Raw genomic sequence first — 16,469 nt, 5'->3', positions numbered from 1 at the left:
TATAGGTCATACCACCCATTCAAATTAAATTAAATAACGTCTTAATATGAATATATATCCACTGGTCTTATTTTGTTTCGTTTGTCTTAGCTCACCGTTACACGTCTATAGGCCATATGACCATGCAGACGTAGGCCTATACAGCGTATGAAAGACACCGAAACCTTCCGTTTTCTTTTTTGTTCATATATTCAGTACAATTCATGCAAAGAAGGGCGATGTTCTGTGGATCAGTATTTGATTACAATTTTCTTCGTTGCAAGTGAAAAGTTCTATGCCAAAAATTAAAATTAATGCGTGTTGATTAAATGTGTTCAGATATTTGAATATAATATTTACAAAAATCAATAAAAATAAGATAAAAATTTACATTCTCAAGATTTTTTTCATACGATAAATACATATACATGCACACGCATACCTATAGACAGATTTCGATCATATAAAAATGATACTTTATTATCGCTGTTACCTTTTTAAAAAATCAGCTTTAACATGCATTAGTCGGGAGTTTTCGTTTGGGAATTCCTTTTCTATTTGATATGTTGATTCGATATGTTCAAATTAAGATAAGCATGCACGCAAAATATGCCAAATGTGTAGGCCTCACATCGGTCTTCCCACGGCTTCCAATATGGGCCTAGCATGTCAAAGCGCATTCGTACCAGGGGAGATAACTCTCAGAGTATAATTAGCCTGTCCGCAGCGAGGGTCCTAGCTCTAGCGATGACCTATTCCTTCAGTTATCTTCAAAGCATGGTGATTTATCCGTTTGGTGCTAGTACGTGTAAATATTGTTCTACAATTATATTTGTTTTCACAAGAATAAGTATGTATGTGTATACCCATTCCAAACTACACAACAAGGACCATGCATATGTATAATGTAGTGCAACATGTTGTATAGGCAAGGTATGTGATGTACACTCCAGATCACGTGAATAGCTCATCAACTCAATGTTCCTCTCCAATCCAAAGTTCCATATTATAGGTTAAAGTTTAATATTAACTTCCTTTCAATATTCTGCAACTTTTTCGTTCTGCTGTATATGTATGTCTGGAGAAGCGCATACAGCTTATGCACATTAATATATTATAGTCTAAACCCTAAACATGTAGCCTTCTTGTGTAATAACACTCAGAAACAAGCCAAACTCATCCACGAAAACTGCAACTCGGTCATTCTACTGTATATGTATGCCTGGAGAAGCGCATACAGCTTATGCACATTAATACATTACGGTAGTCTAAACCGTAAACATGTAGCCTTCTTGTGTAATAACACTCAGAAACAAGCCAAACTCATCCACGAAAACTGCAACTCGGTCGTTCTGCTGTATATGTATGTCTGGAGAAGCGCATACAGCTTATGCACATTAATACATTATACGGTAGTCTAAACCCTAAACATGTAGCTTTCTTGTGTAATAACCCTCAGAAACAAGCCAAACTCATTAACGAAAGCTGCAACTCGGTCATTCTACTGTATATGTATGTCTGGAGAAGCGCATACAGCTTATGCACATTAATACATTATAGTCTAAACCCTTAACATGTAGCTTTCTTGTGTAATAACCCTCAGAAACAAGCCAAACTCATCCACGAAAACTGCAACTCGGTCATTCTACTGTATATGTATGTCTGGAGAAGCGCATACAGCTTATGCACATTAATACATTATAGTCTAAACCCTTAACATGTAGCTTTCTTGTGTAATAACACTCAGAAACAAGCCAAACTCATCCACGAAAACTGCAACTCGGTCGTTCTGCTGTATATGTATGTCTGGAGAAGAGCATGCAGCTTATGCACATTAATACATTATACGGTAGTCTAAACCCTTAACATGTAGCTTTCTTGTGTAATAACCCTCAGAAACAAGCCAAACACATCCACGAAACTGCAACTCGGTCGTTCTGCTGTATATGTATGTCTGGAGAAGCGCATACAGCTTATGCACATTAATACATTATACGGTAGTCTAAACCCTAAACATGTAGCTTTCTTGTGTAATAACACTCAGAAACAAGCCAAACTCATCCACGAAAACTGCAACTCGGTCGTTCTGCTGTATATGTATCTCTGGAGAAGCGTATACAGCTTATGCACATTAATACATTATAGTCTAAACCCTTAACATGTAGCTTTCTTGTATAATAACACTCAGAAACAAGCCAAACTCATCCACGAAAACTGCAACTCGGTCGTTCTGCTGTATATGTATGTCTGGAGAAGCGCATACAGCTCTGCACATTAATACATTATAGTCTAAACCCTTAACATGTAGCTTTCTTGTGTAATAACACTCAGAAACAAGCCAAACTCATCCACGAAAACTGCAACTCGGTCATTCTACTGTATATGTATGTCTGGAGAAGCGCATACAGCTTATGCACATTAATACATTACGGTAGTCTAAACCCTAAACATGTAGCTTTCTTGTGTGTAATAACACTCAGAAACAAGCCAAACTCATCCACGAAAACCTTCACATGTTTATGACGTGTGTCATACTAGCGAAATCAGCTTTTGTCTTTAAATGTTCCCACTTGAGTGTGGCTATATACATGTATATATGCTGTTATATAGGTATATATTTGAAAAGGGGAAATTAAAAAAAGGACACAGCTATAGCACGTCGCTGACGCGTATGCGATGGAAAACTGTATATATGAAGGTTTTTTTTTTATAAATATCATTAATTTTATGTGGAAGTTTTTCAGCCACGATGAAAATTACTAAGATTGTGAACATTATCCATAAGCTAATGTTTATATTAACATGGTATACTTAAGACCCACAATTGAAACTTGGCTGTAAGTTAAACTGATCATTGTTCTCTTGCAATGCATGAGTAATAACGTATCACTTTGCCCACAATACCTCATTGCAGAGGCAAGAATGAACAGCAAAATACACAGCTCCGGCTCAAAAAATAATCTCAGTGTTAATTTTAACTGTAAGTCTGTTGTCTGAGCGATACTAGGATATATTCTGCTGTTACAGCAGATTATTTTGTTAAATATAACACACACATACTATTTTATTTAACAGAAAGATTTTATTAGACTAACAGGATGTCATGTCGAATATGACATAGAGCTTTTATCCAAAACAATTTTGATGCCAAAAGTTTCCAATTAGCACTGAAGGTTTTTTTTTTTACTTTAAATTTACGCCTTTTCACAACTTCCTGCCTGCAAACTGTCTGATCGAGGCAGAATTCCCAATTTATTGAGATTTTCAAGACGGGCTACACATTTAATCATCAGGAACACGTGCAAGCATCGCACATGGAGAAATGCCAATAATGGGGATAAGAATGTGCACATGATTTATTAACTATAATGTGATATTTCTGTGACTGTTCAAATTAAAATGACATATGAACAGTTGAATGCATGCATGGGGAACTGTGTGTAGCTCAGTGAGTTGTGAGTTGTTTCGTACATGCTCTCTATATCATGCACGACTGGAACTACGACTGGCGTATTCCACCGTAACTTCTCATGCCCTCGATGTGTTTCAGTTTAAGTGGTTACCTAAACCACAAGAAATGGTGTGTTAAAAGGTAAGGAATTCTCACGAAACTGGTCAAGGTCAGGGAAAAGCAGTTGGGTTCTTCTATATATAGCTGTATAAGAGCACCTGTGGTACAGGTTTGAGGACAACTAATTCTGAAAGTCTTCAAGAGATATCTTGTTCGAAGGTAATGCAGACACAGACACAACGACGATTACCTCGAAAAATGAGGTCCAGGCCAGTGAAAAAACAATATGGTGTTTCTACATGACTATACATATATTCAGGCAATTTGATACATGTTTGATGACAATCGATAACTTCTAAATATATGGCGAGTACAATCCAGTCACAAAATATAAATTAAATGACCCCAACAAAGGTGAGAAAATTAACAAAGTCGATGAAAATGGTCAGGATTCTTCCGAATGTCTAGGTGTACATGTGGCATATGTTAGATAAGCTTGGCTACAAGCAGTCATGGATAGATTGATTTATAACGAATTGAAGCGGCAGAAGGACGGACGGACGCACGGACGGACGGTCAGGCTAATGGTGGCTGCAACGGCAATAACCCACAACGGTCAATTTTAGCCAAGGGGTAAGTCATACAAAACCTGCAACTATATAGTAACAGTATAATGTGTTTTTCTAATCCCGGATAAAGCCCAAATCTTTAAGGCTGAAATTATTTTGGTGGAAAATCAATGGCAAGAATATCTATTCTGCCTTATCGGCTGATGTTGAGGCCCGTTACGGCATAGCGATGCTTCCCGGATGATTAAGTTAACTTTACGTTTGCAACCGACAGCTTTACGAATATTTACAAAGCTTTCACACGAACACTTACGAATCATCACCAACTCACGTCCAGTTACGAAATTTTGAACTTTATTTAATTGTAGCAGAAATGAAACGTATAGAACACAAATTCACTACGACCGCTCACGAATCAATACGAAAGATCACGAATACAAACGCGATTACATTACGACGTCAGTTCGTAACTTTTCGGCCAAAAATTCGTCAGTGTGAACGGGCTTAAACCACACGTATTTGGAGCGAACTCTCCTCTGATGACATGTCATATTGGTGCATGGAAGGCCAGTGGTCTCTAGAGAATTAGTAATGCCACTCCATGCATGCAGAACGTACTGTCTACCGCTTTTTACCCACCAAAGCTCCGCGATGCAGGGGAATCTTGAAAAGTCCTGGCCTGTCAGATAATGGGATTGAACCCACGTCTCCTGTCCAAACGATTAACAGTGGCTATTTATAGGAAAATTCCAACAGCAACTGTCAGTCAAAGTCCAATGAATATATGTACTGCATGCAACAGGCGATCAAAATAATCCTAAATTTTCGGCCACAAATGCATATGGATATAACAGCTTACAGTATACATGTATTTGGGGCCTGGTGGAGTAGCCATAAAAATTCGCCTGAAAAAGTGCATTAGTAAAGATAAACAAAGGTAATGAAATATCATACTTTTGCTTCCGAAATTTATATTTTCGTTGTATAAGGCATACTATCTTGTAGCATTGAAATAAATATCAAACTTATTTTCTATAAAATCCATGAATGCACCAATGGAATCTTCCACGTTTGTTTAGAGATGTTTGAATTTAACCGCGTGAGTTTTTCAGAGTTAGATCTATATACACTGGTCTGCCCTTCTGAACTATAATAGTTATCTTATTCTTTACCTTCAGTTCTGATATAAAAAGTTTGCATTGCGTTGCATGTTGTCAAACGGCCAAGTTCCCTCTTCATATATATACTCTATAATGACTTATACATAACGCTTCTGTGAATAAAGACGAATATATCATACGTCTATAATACTAATCCAGACAAGATATATAGGGTTTCGATTTCGGTTTAAATATCTGTGGATGAAAATCAGAAGTGATCTCATCTAAATAAGAAAAGAGGTGAAGTGGCTATATACATATTTTACTTGATTTATGCCTGACCAGAACCTATTTAAACAGTGCGCGTGGCTATATCTTCGGTAGCAGAGCTCATTGAAACAGTGCACATGGCCGCGAGTTACTTGTACCAGAGTCCATTAAACACTGCATGTTGCCACGATTTTTTTTACCAGAGTCCATTAAAAACATTGCATGTCGACATAACTTTGTTACCAAAGCCTGGACTACGGTTTATCGAGGTTCGTATTTCTCTTTGTTCAAAATGCTTATTCATATTGCTTATTATATTCGTGTAATTACCATGCGCGGCCATGTTTATATAACGCATATAAACGTATATAAGAGTGCATTTGTATTTAAATTTAATATCAATGCAACATGACACCTGTCATAAACTTTATATAGCTTCCGTACTGAGTGCTGTGCAAGAATTCCAATTAATAACGATGTTTGTGTAAAATACTTTAGTGTAAACAGGATTTAGTCATTCACGCATTGAGACTCTCGTTATAACAAACTGTTCCTGAGAACCACGAGTCTATTGCCAATAATTTTATTGTGAGTACTCCACAAAACCTATGTGCTTATGAACTTACATAGGCCTTCTTTAAGTATGTTTTTAGAGAATATAGGTTTGAAAACTTGAATCAGGATGTAATATTTATGTTTTGATTTTTATATGTCGACAATATTTGTATAATATATCGTCCTTTATAAGACATGGGTTCCTGCATGTAACACAGGGCTCTCTAGGCATGACTGACCGCACCACTATCGGCGAAACAGAACCGTTGACATTGTGAAGGCGACTATTTAGGTGACTTGTTGGAATCCTGCTCTGCAGCTTCTGCAGCTGGGGGCGAGGTGTATGCATTTTCTCTCCATGCGTGCGGCTTTGACTGTTTTCTCACCCATATACATGTACCTTCCTAGAAATCAACCATACATATAAAATATTCGCCACCATATACGGTGTCAAATTCCAATCACCTTAACTTTTTACATCATCAAAATATTGTATGGAAATATTGCATGGGAGTGAAGAATCTACCAACAAGGCATAATTATAGGTACGATCTTAGTTATATATAGATTTGGCAGGGAATTCTGCCATCATTCTCTTTCCGATGTACACCGCACCCCTACTGTTGGAAGGAGGGGAGGCATGCATGATTTGGGTCAATTTAAATTGCATGGATAAACCCCAAGTAGAATGTTTTCAGAAATGATTTTACGGCTCATTCAAGAATATTTCCTTATACAAGGCGGAGGCCAGCATTTGGGGGAAGGTAATCCAGGTCCGGAAATGAAGCCAGCATGAGTTGGACTTGATCTCACAGCTAGTGACAACGTTGATGAGGGGCTTCTGAATCACTGAGCTGCTCTGTAGCACGCTAATCGCTCGGCCACTGAGGCTCATCTTGCCATTTAAAGTAACCTCAGGTTTTTAAAGCTAAATTCCAAACCATGCATTTGGAATGGCAGCTTTATTTCATTCGACTTAGAATTTTGATAAGTATTGACTTTTGTACGTTCCATTTGTTTACGCCAAAGCGTTGAACAAGTTTGAGGGTCAACTCCATAACTGTGACACTCAAAGAAGTTTACGGCTGACTGAACAAATTGGTTTTGTGGAAGTAAGCATTTCAGCTGAATATGTATGGTATATGTAGCCTCCAACATATTAGTGACCTTGACTTTTGAATTTCAAGATCAAAATTTCGAGGCTCAAATTTTGTTTGTTAACATATCCTTTGGCGTGTACAAGATCCAAGTATATGTGTATAAAAACATATTTTCTGGAATCCTGCAGTTCAAGTTGATCACTGCCGGACATATGCACAAATCCGAAGAAATCCAGAAATTTCTCGCACATATAGAGACAAGCATAGGCCTACTGTCATTTTTCACCTGACAAATGCCTATAGGTATTGTCGTAGCTTATGTTACCAGTACGTCCATCCTTCTGTTCCCGTCCTGTGTGTCAATTTCATTGTAAAAACTCTTCAACGATTGTAACTAGTTCTACAAAATCATGTCACTTGTGTATACACTTAACATATTCATTTTTTTGTTTTGACCTTGTTCAATTTTTACAAGGTCATTGCTTTCCCGGCTTAAATTTGTAATACAGTATAGACTGCACAAACACAGCGACTGAACCAACATCTCGACATAAGCCAGCACTTAAAGTGCACATGTATAGTAGGTAATGCACAGACTTCAATTCTTCAACCTCTTAAAATGTTTGCCAGGTGTTTATTCCAGCATATTCTGAAGGCAGTATTCTTTGTCGACAGATAAAATTACATTTTTGTGAAGCGATGAAACTGGCCAACCTAACCAATGTTTCCAGATTCAAAATAAAAATGAATGAGGAATTCGGGTACTTGCATGCATGTGCACTAGTCACCCGCCTCCCTTGCATGTACTGTATATAGAAATGGACAACTCAAAATTATCTCACAGCAAATCTTATTTCAGCTATGCTATAAGTATATTATATCTGCTGCTGTGAACAGATCGGTAGGTCTATGCATGTTCGTACATGTACGGTCGTATATGGGATGGAACTGTGATGTAACTATAGGCGACAAAGAAAAACAAAAGTCTCTATTCAGTTTTTGCCAACCCAGTCGCATCTTGTTTACATTGTCGATATGATTGTCTGTGTATTCATATTTAATGTCAGTTAAACGAAATCTAGCTGTCCACATTGGCCTATGGCCATATATGAGGTATACACATTTATATAACGAAGACTTAATTATTCATTCGGGTATTTAAATTCACAGCTCATGATGATATACAAGAAACCCTTTGTAGGCCTATGCCATCGCATATACATGCATATGTAGGACATATGGCACAGAAAGCGTAATAAAATACGTATTACACATAAAAAACGCATGGAGGGCGTGTAGACATCTTATCTAGGCCTATGTCATTAAGTCATTCTTTAATTGCTGTGTAGCCTATATATGTATACATGTCTCTATAGACCTAGATGTGCATTCTATTTGTCACATTCTGTCTGCAGTTCCGGTTGATTGCGAAGTCGGTCAAGATCCGCACAAAATTCATCGATACTGGTGGGTGCGTTGCCCTGTTTTTTTTCCTATGTCCGGTAGGTTATCTTTGCTGATTAGTTTGGAAACTCCCCAAGAAACGCCATCAAAGGTGCGCCTACTCATATATAAAAGTAGGGCCAAACGTTGTGGTATATACTAGTATAGTTCAGTCAGCAAATACGTAGGCCTATAGGCTATATTGTTATTACAACACGGAATTATCCGGGTTATTGGTACGACAATTCGTGTAAACACTGGATGGCGAAAGCATTGTTTCTTGGAGTTATAAGTTCACCTCATTGAAAACCGTACATATTGGTTTGTCTATTTTTTACAGGGCCTTGTGGCGTGATCCATGCACGAGTGCTCGTTCTTGACTTGTTCACACTTCTACACAAGATGGCCGCAAAAGGGTTGCAGGTAAACGAGTTTGTGATTGTAACCAAAGCCACGAAATGAGCTGTTTTGTTGGTGTGTGACTAAAAATAAACCTCACCGACACACCGCGAGGGACTCATTCACAGTTACGCAGTCGTTTTGGTTGCGTTACTAAGCGAGTAGTTAAGAAAAAGGCAACGAGCCAAGCTGCTGACTGATTGACTCCCTTTGCCTTGTGCCGTGCTTCGCGGGCAAGGCGTAAACTTAAAGATGAGAATGTTTGAAGTCATAGCCCGTGACGATCTGGGTTTCAGGCTTTCACGAGATTGCTGATGTTACAGTCGCACTGTCACAGCTCGCTTAGCGGCATGAGTCCTTTTGCCGCTACTACATATCTAATAACCATTTGACCCAGTCTTCTCACTGGTGAATGTCCTCATTTTGAGGTCAGCCCAGTGCGAGACGCAGTATCGCGCAACAACGACGAGCGTGCTGTTGCGAAAATCGCAGTGCTACTACTGGTTAATTACGCAGTTTTTAAAACCTCGTGTATGATGAAAACAAAATATTTAATCCATATATGTTTTATGAAACTAAAAGAATTGAACATTTATTTTATCGAAAGACAAGAATGAAATAAAGATCAAATGAATACGTATTTGTAATAGTCTCACGATATACTTTTACATCCACATCCACAAGGAAATTTCTCAGTTGAAAGTTCTACCATTGTCACAATATAAGTCATGTTGCCAGAGATATGTCATTCAGTTGGATATGCTTTAAAGTACCTGTAGTACACCATGATTATCCTAATGGTTTTATGACATGCTCTAGAGACATGTACTATTTTTAAAATGGCACTTTGCCAGTCTAGGCCATATGGAGCCTGCAGTTAATGGTTGAGGTGCGAAGATTGTTTCAGCAGTACTTTCAATACTCTTTTTGAATGGGTTGTTACGCTGAGGGTAGAGAGATCTTGGTGGTAGAGGTTGTTAGCATGCCAGTGTGGCGCTGTGACCGAGGAGCCTCTCACCCGTGCAGTCCCTGTGAGTTCAAGTCCAGCTCATGCTGGCTTCCCCTCTGGCCGTACGTGGGAAGGTCTTTCAGCAACCTGCGGATGGTCGTGGGTTTCCCCCGGGCTCTGCCCGGTTTCCTTCCACCATAATGCTGTCTGCTGCCGTGTAAGTGAAATGTTCTTGAGGACGACATAAAATGCCAGTCAAATAAATAAATAAATCAATATACTGAGGGTAGATGTGCACAAAATCTGTCTAAGGCGAAACTCTCAAATCTAAATGGTTTGAAAAATAACAGTAATCCGATGAAGCGGGCTTGTTGTTTTTAATGCACGCTGTCATATTCTTTAACCTTGCTCACTCTCTTCAGAATGAGAGTTCTGAATACATAAGGTTTTGGTTGGTTTCAAGACAAAACAGCTGTGGATATGGTTAGAACTCTGACAAAAAATCACGAGGTACAAGGTGCATTGGTAAACTCTCCCAAAAGTTAAGGGACAGGGTGACATTTGCTATCGGATATCTTTTAACATTATTTCTGGCAGAATAACGTCTGCGTGTGCATTTTAGGGAAAGTGCACCGAACTCGCAAAACAACCTAGTCAGCTATTATATAACAGCCTAACTTGATGCTTGACTTTGAGAATTTAACTTTTCTTTTTGTTGAGATTATTGTACAGTATTAGAATTCAAACATGCATGTAGCATTCTCTTAATCTCTCTGTTTTTTTGTTTTGAAAAGATTTTCAGAAGATCAAACTGTAATGGCTTGTTGAGAAGCTTCTCCATATCCCTGAGGTTCCAGTCTACTGCACCAGTGTCTTCGTTCAGGTAAGGTGTAAATTCTATACACATGGATATCGCTGTTAGGAGCCTGTATTGAAGATTACAGGCTTCTTTCCCCACCCAACTGCGTACAACACTCACAACGTCTAAATTAACCTGACCACAGATGAATATACAAATCCCTCATGACAAAGGGCCAGTATTCTACATTTCTGTCGTATCTTCAAAAGAAATGTTGAAAAACAGAAAGTAAGATAATCTCTAGATGTGGATGCAGATCCAAATCATCAGCAGAACTGAATGCATAGTTACATGCACTTGGTTGAAGAACTAACTTTTCACAAACTTTTATCCAAATTTGTCTATAATTATTTTTTTTTATATAAGTAGCTGATAGACAGACAGACAGACTGGCTGATAAATGCCGGCAAAAACATAACCTCCTTCCCAGAGGTATGTGTAATGAAAAGTGGCCCTGAATAATTCCACGGTGTACATGTACATCTAAATGTTTGACATTTAGATTTCATCATACCAAAGACTAAAAATGGTACTAGTTGCTGCCTCGCTTGGTGCCCAGCACTGAGAGGTTACAGCAAGGATACAGGGCTACTTGGCCCAGTGTCACTGTAATGTGACTGGGTGGGGTGTCAGCGTCATGTCTGGTGCCCTTGGCATGATACTTCAGTGGCGGCAGCACGTTGATGGCTTGGTCTAGCCCTGCTACATCAAGACACAGTATATGTAAACACGCTTAATGGCTCCTTATCGTCATACGACTGAAAAATTGTACACATGACGTAAAACTCCAAGCATTCATTCGTTCATTCTATGTTCCGTAGGTGTAAAACCACACTGGAACCTAACTATTTTTAACCTGGCCAGACCATGAGCATTTCACTTCATGTGGTTTTGGTGACATTACATATACAGATGAGCACTTGAAATGGAAAAAAAAAACAAGATCTAAGTATTCACATTAGTTTTCAGTGACTTCACTACATGTACCAGGGTCAGACACAAGGAAAAATTAGTCTACTTAGTATAAATAGGTGGACCAACTTGAAAAGTTGTACACAGCGCTGTGTACATGTATTTTAATTAAGTGGAAGGCTACATGTACATCTGCGCTGATAGGTCATTGGAGGGGTTCTTTGGTCAGACCACTCTACCAATAACATTATGTTTTTGAAGCCAGCTTTACCTGGTTCAACATTGGTTTTAATAGGTCGGGGGCTTGAGTAGGGTGAAGGGTCAAGTGAGGTAATCTTCCTAACACATACATGTAAACCTATGACCGCATATGATCTGTTGAAGTGAAGTAGCAATTTATGGAGTATTAAGGCACTAAAAATAGAGGGAAAATATTAAGAGGTACAAACAGTTTGCAGTATATAAATAAGCTTACTCAGATACATTGTATTGTTCTGAAACCGTGAAAACATGGTGTGAGTTTGAGAAAGCAAATTATCTCCAGTTAACACCAAATAACCATTTGTTTTGTTAGGGGGAGGGACTGTATAGACAAATTTAGTACTGGAAAAAATAAATTAATTTTCATCTCAAGATCTATTTCTTGATGTGTTTGTACATGTACTTACTTGTATTCGTCCTTGACTAAATGCAATATGATGGACTGTCAAACAGTGTAGCACTCGGGCGTTGTATCGAGAGAGATCTTCGGTGTATTGTGAAGTGTCAAAGAAACAAACACTCACTTTATAGAATTGATATATTCTTTCAAGAATGCCTTGTGTTTAATAGTAAGGCTTTTGTGTGTATACAAAGGGTATTGAGATAAGTGCTGATAACATTAGATGGACATGTCTTAAAACTGGGGAAAAGAAGACAAGAGGGCGGTTCTTATGTTGGCGGGGAGGGGCTAACATAAAGATGCGAAAGAAAGGAGATACAGTTTCTGTGACCTTCTCTGTTTCAATGGATTAATAAAGATGTACACGTAAATGTGTGTTTTCAGTGTTTTGTTATGTCTAGTTGGGTATGCGAACTTCAACATCTAATAATATATATATTCCTCTGAAATAGGTTACATCTGAGGTGTAAAGGAATTAAAGAAATAAAGTATTATAGCATTCTGTTATCTGTGTTGTTATCTGAAATTGTCGCATGCCCCACTGCCCGGCTGTCACTGAGTATCCCTCCCCCTCCTCTTCTGTAGTGCCCCCTCCCCTCCTGTCTTCTCTCACAATCAGTGGGATAGGGTCAAGTGGTAAGAAGCCTGTCTTAATCTGTTTATAAATAGTCTGGCATATTTTCGTATTGGGTGGTCAGTTATTCCCCAGACACCTGTCCATGGCGACATGACTAGAAATCTTTATCATGCAGTCATAAGATTGCGTTGTTTAAAAAAGAAAATAAGTTTTTAATCATTTCCTTCAAATTTCAACAACAGCCTTTTAATTTTCATTATTGTGTTAATTAAACAGCAATGTGTAAAATTTACTGCACAAGATCATTTTGTTTAGTTCTTATTGGGGTTTGATTTGCAGTTCACTTCGTTATTTATTAATATCATAAATACAGTATAAGTATTAAAGGATAAAGATAGCTTGATAGCCCTTAGGTCTAGATCATTAAGATTGTGTGTTTAAATCTTAGATCTCACCGTCTTTGTATAAGTAAAACACCAATCAAATAAATAAATAAATATGAGTGAAGTATTCTTTGGCACTACGTTTTAAAAACCTTATGGAAAAATGGATCCTTAAAATTTTGTCCAATGATTTAGCATCTAGCACTAGCAGTCAGCTTGTATAGAGGTATAGATACACTGTATAAGAACTTTTTAACACCAGACATTATTTGAATGAAGATTCTTGAACATTGATTTGCTACAATTTTTTTTTTTTTTTTAGATTAGGAGTGCATATTAATATGCCTACAATAATTGCATAGAAAGGTGAAAATCAGAGCTTGTGGATGTCGCAAGTGGCGAGACATCTCGTCTGCATGTTGAGTGGCTCGGTAGAGTTCAAAGTTTGAGCGTATCGCCATGGCGAGTCACATGCTCGTGCCGCCTGTCATTGACTTCATCAAGCCTTGTATGTGTCGCCAGGTAATGTGACGAAAGCCAGGTCAAGAGGCAGCACACTTAACCACGCATGTTATCTGCATCCCAGCGTGCTGGGGATCGCTGGATTATGTGACAGGCCGCACATCACGATCTTTTTTGTTTGTGTTAGGGTCTCCTTTTCACAAAGTTGCACCTGTGTTTCAAAACACTTCAGAATGTATTAAGAAAACTGCAAGTATATACAAGTATCAGTGTATTTAATGAACCTTTTGCTGCACTAGATGTATATTAACTGCTGTTAAGGTGAAGACTGTTTGCAAGGTGAAAACTGTTCACAAGGTCACCACATTAGGTGATATTTTGCACGAGTACTGGTGGCTTCACCAGATGAAGAAATCAGAGTTGTCGAGAGTTTGTGAAAGCTTCCAACACACAAAACTCAAGCGCACAGAGCAAGTGAATCAGAAAGACTGACAAATAAAGAGACAAAGCTATTTATGATATTTATATTGTAGATTACCAACAAGGTGTTCCTGAGCCTGATGTGACTTGCCACCAGAATCCATGTGGTCTTATGTGAAGTTCTCTGTTAACATGTCTTAGCTACATACAGTCTTTAACAGTTGCATACATTGAACATTTGTACACGAACAATACAAGTGTATTCTGAGTTTGTGAGCATCGAGGATTTCAAGTTGAACATATGTTATGGATGTGAAGATATGTGATGTGCAACAACTGTTGTTTTGCCTGCTGAATACCACGTAGTCCAGTGTTTAGGGTTGACAAGGTAGCTCAGTCAGCCCTTCTAGATGAGGAGGCCTGAAGTGATTTGCACCCTTCCTATCTGTCAGTGTAATCTAGTGGCTCTATTCCGCCAGACAGAAGTCTGGTCAAAACCTCGCCAGAAGTGTTAAAGGTTGTCAGCCTTCTTTCTTCTACAAGCGTGTTACTATTATTTACAAACTCGTCTTGTGAGATATCTTTGTATTGTTTTTTATCAAAGATGTCAATAATTGATGTAGAATAGGTCAGTTTAAAAACTGACATTCTGCTTGAGGCAAAAATCACCTGGCACCATGTATACATATGTAGACATGTACCTTTGGGCAAAGTCCCTAACAGGGTGTCAAATCCAAAGAGAGATTCACCATGTCACCTGTGGATGGCCCTCACAAATTTGTAGAAATTCTCAGGGCTATTAAAAATTTTTAATTTTTAAGCTATGGTGCCCGTCGGCATAAGTAGCCTTTGACTAATGTTGATTTATTGTAACTAACCAAGGTTAAACAAAGATTTTGAGATTGGAAATTTGAGAAGCTATGGTAACTGACCTAAAATTTAGCCAAAATCACAACTTGCATGATTTTTCTTTTGATGTTTCAACGTTTGTTTGAAAGGTGTTTTAGAAAGTACATGTATGTTTATACTCTACTGGAAAAATGTAAGTTTCATCATCAAGAAGAAATACTTGCTCTAAAGAACCATGTTTTGGAAGGTTGGGGTATTTTAGGTGGTTTACCGTATTTTAAAAGATGCGTGCATTTTTGTTGAATAAGAGGTAATGGAACCTCTTACTTTAGTACTTCTGTATATGTAACTTACTGTTTTGTAATTGTGAGATAGTTGTCTAGAAACATCGAAAATTATGTTTTTAGTAAGGCTCAGGTAGCGTTTATCGCTCTGTTCTTGCTGATAGACAAGTCTGTTTAAGATATGTCAAGAGTGACCCAAGACTATACCAGATTGCATTCTTAGAAATGAACACTTCAGAAGTTGTGACTGACAGAAACACCTGCCTGAAAGTACACTTTGAAACACCTGTTCTGTGTGTGTACTTGTGCATTTGATATACATCGGATTTCATTGATTTTGTATGTTTACACTACATATAGTCAGGCATGTTTGTATTGCTGCATGTTCTTTGAAAATAAAACATCCCAGAAGTCTAAGCATGCTTTTTCCCAGAGTGTCCTTCCTGATACGTTTCATGAAACTAAAGTTCTTTTGAACAAGCAAAAGTGTTCAGCTTAAGCAAGATAATGCTATATTTAATAGCATTAAGTGTCTGGAGTGTTTAACCTAAGTTGTGAACCACTGTATTTTGTAAAATTTTTCTTGCCACTTGCACTTTACAGGTTGAATCATTTGGGGCACAACAGTTTTGGAATTAACACATAACTAAAGTGGCTCTAACTACACTGGCTGCATTTACTGCAGAATTTTACATGTGAACGTCTATCAAGGTTGCATAGTGTGTGCAAGATCTTCTAACGTGTGGATCTGCCTAACGCCCTCTTAAAAGTGTGCTTTGGTGTTCATACTATAGACACCGTGAAATTACGGTTCTTGAGCTCTTGCTGATTTCAATGAAACCTTGTAGGTGTTTGAAATTTATACATATCACATGTACATGTAATGTGTACGAGGATTATAATTAATAAATTGCTTGCCCCTCTTCATTTTTTAAGGATCAAAATTTATAGGTGTTAAATAATTCCTGTACCAAAGAAAATGTACATATGCACCTTCAGAACTTTTCAGAGGTCGATAATGAATTGTCATCATTTCTGCAGACGTCATGGTGACAGTAATAGATTTATATGAAGGGTCTGATTGTTCTTATCAAGGGCAAGTATCAGACTGTTGACAGGTAAACTGGTGATTAGCAAGTCTCCAGCAGTGATAACTTGTCTGATCGTGTCCTCAGCTTGATCAGTTA

At 38.1% G+C, this 16,469-nt stretch overlaps 1 protein-coding gene across 2 annotated transcripts in view; it reads left to right on the top strand.

Annotated features, from left to right (window-relative positions):
* Positions 1–8,230: 8,230 nt before the first annotated feature.
* The window catches only part of LOC135468612 (branched-chain-amino-acid aminotransferase, cytosolic-like), a 39,824-nt gene continuing 31,585 nt past the window's right edge, over positions 8,231–16,469 (top strand). The window contains exons 1-3 of one of the 2 annotated variants that reach the window (XM_064746955.1): positions 8,231–8,551; positions 8,868–8,950; positions 10,670–10,761. In XM_064746955.1, coding sequence (XP_064603025.1) covers positions 8,467–8,551; positions 8,868–8,950; positions 10,670–10,761 — 260 coding nt within the window. In that variant the 5' untranslated portion in view covers positions 8,231–8,466. Of the gene's footprint in view, positions 8,552–8,692; positions 8,764–8,867; positions 8,951–10,669; positions 10,762–16,469 lie in introns of those variants that run through there. The other variant, XM_064746956.1, reaches the window with a different exon arrangement.

This window comes from Liolophura sinensis, chromosome 6 (genome assembly GCF_032854445.1).
Source record: "Liolophura sinensis isolate JHLJ2023 chromosome 6, CUHK_Ljap_v2, whole genome shotgun sequence".
In the NCBI taxonomy this organism is placed as follows: Eukaryota; Metazoa; Mollusca; class Polyplacophora; order Chitonida; family Chitonidae; genus Liolophura; species Liolophura sinensis.
The sequence above is the reverse complement of the archived record's forward strand: the minus strand, read 5'-3'. Positions and strand labels throughout refer to the sequence as shown.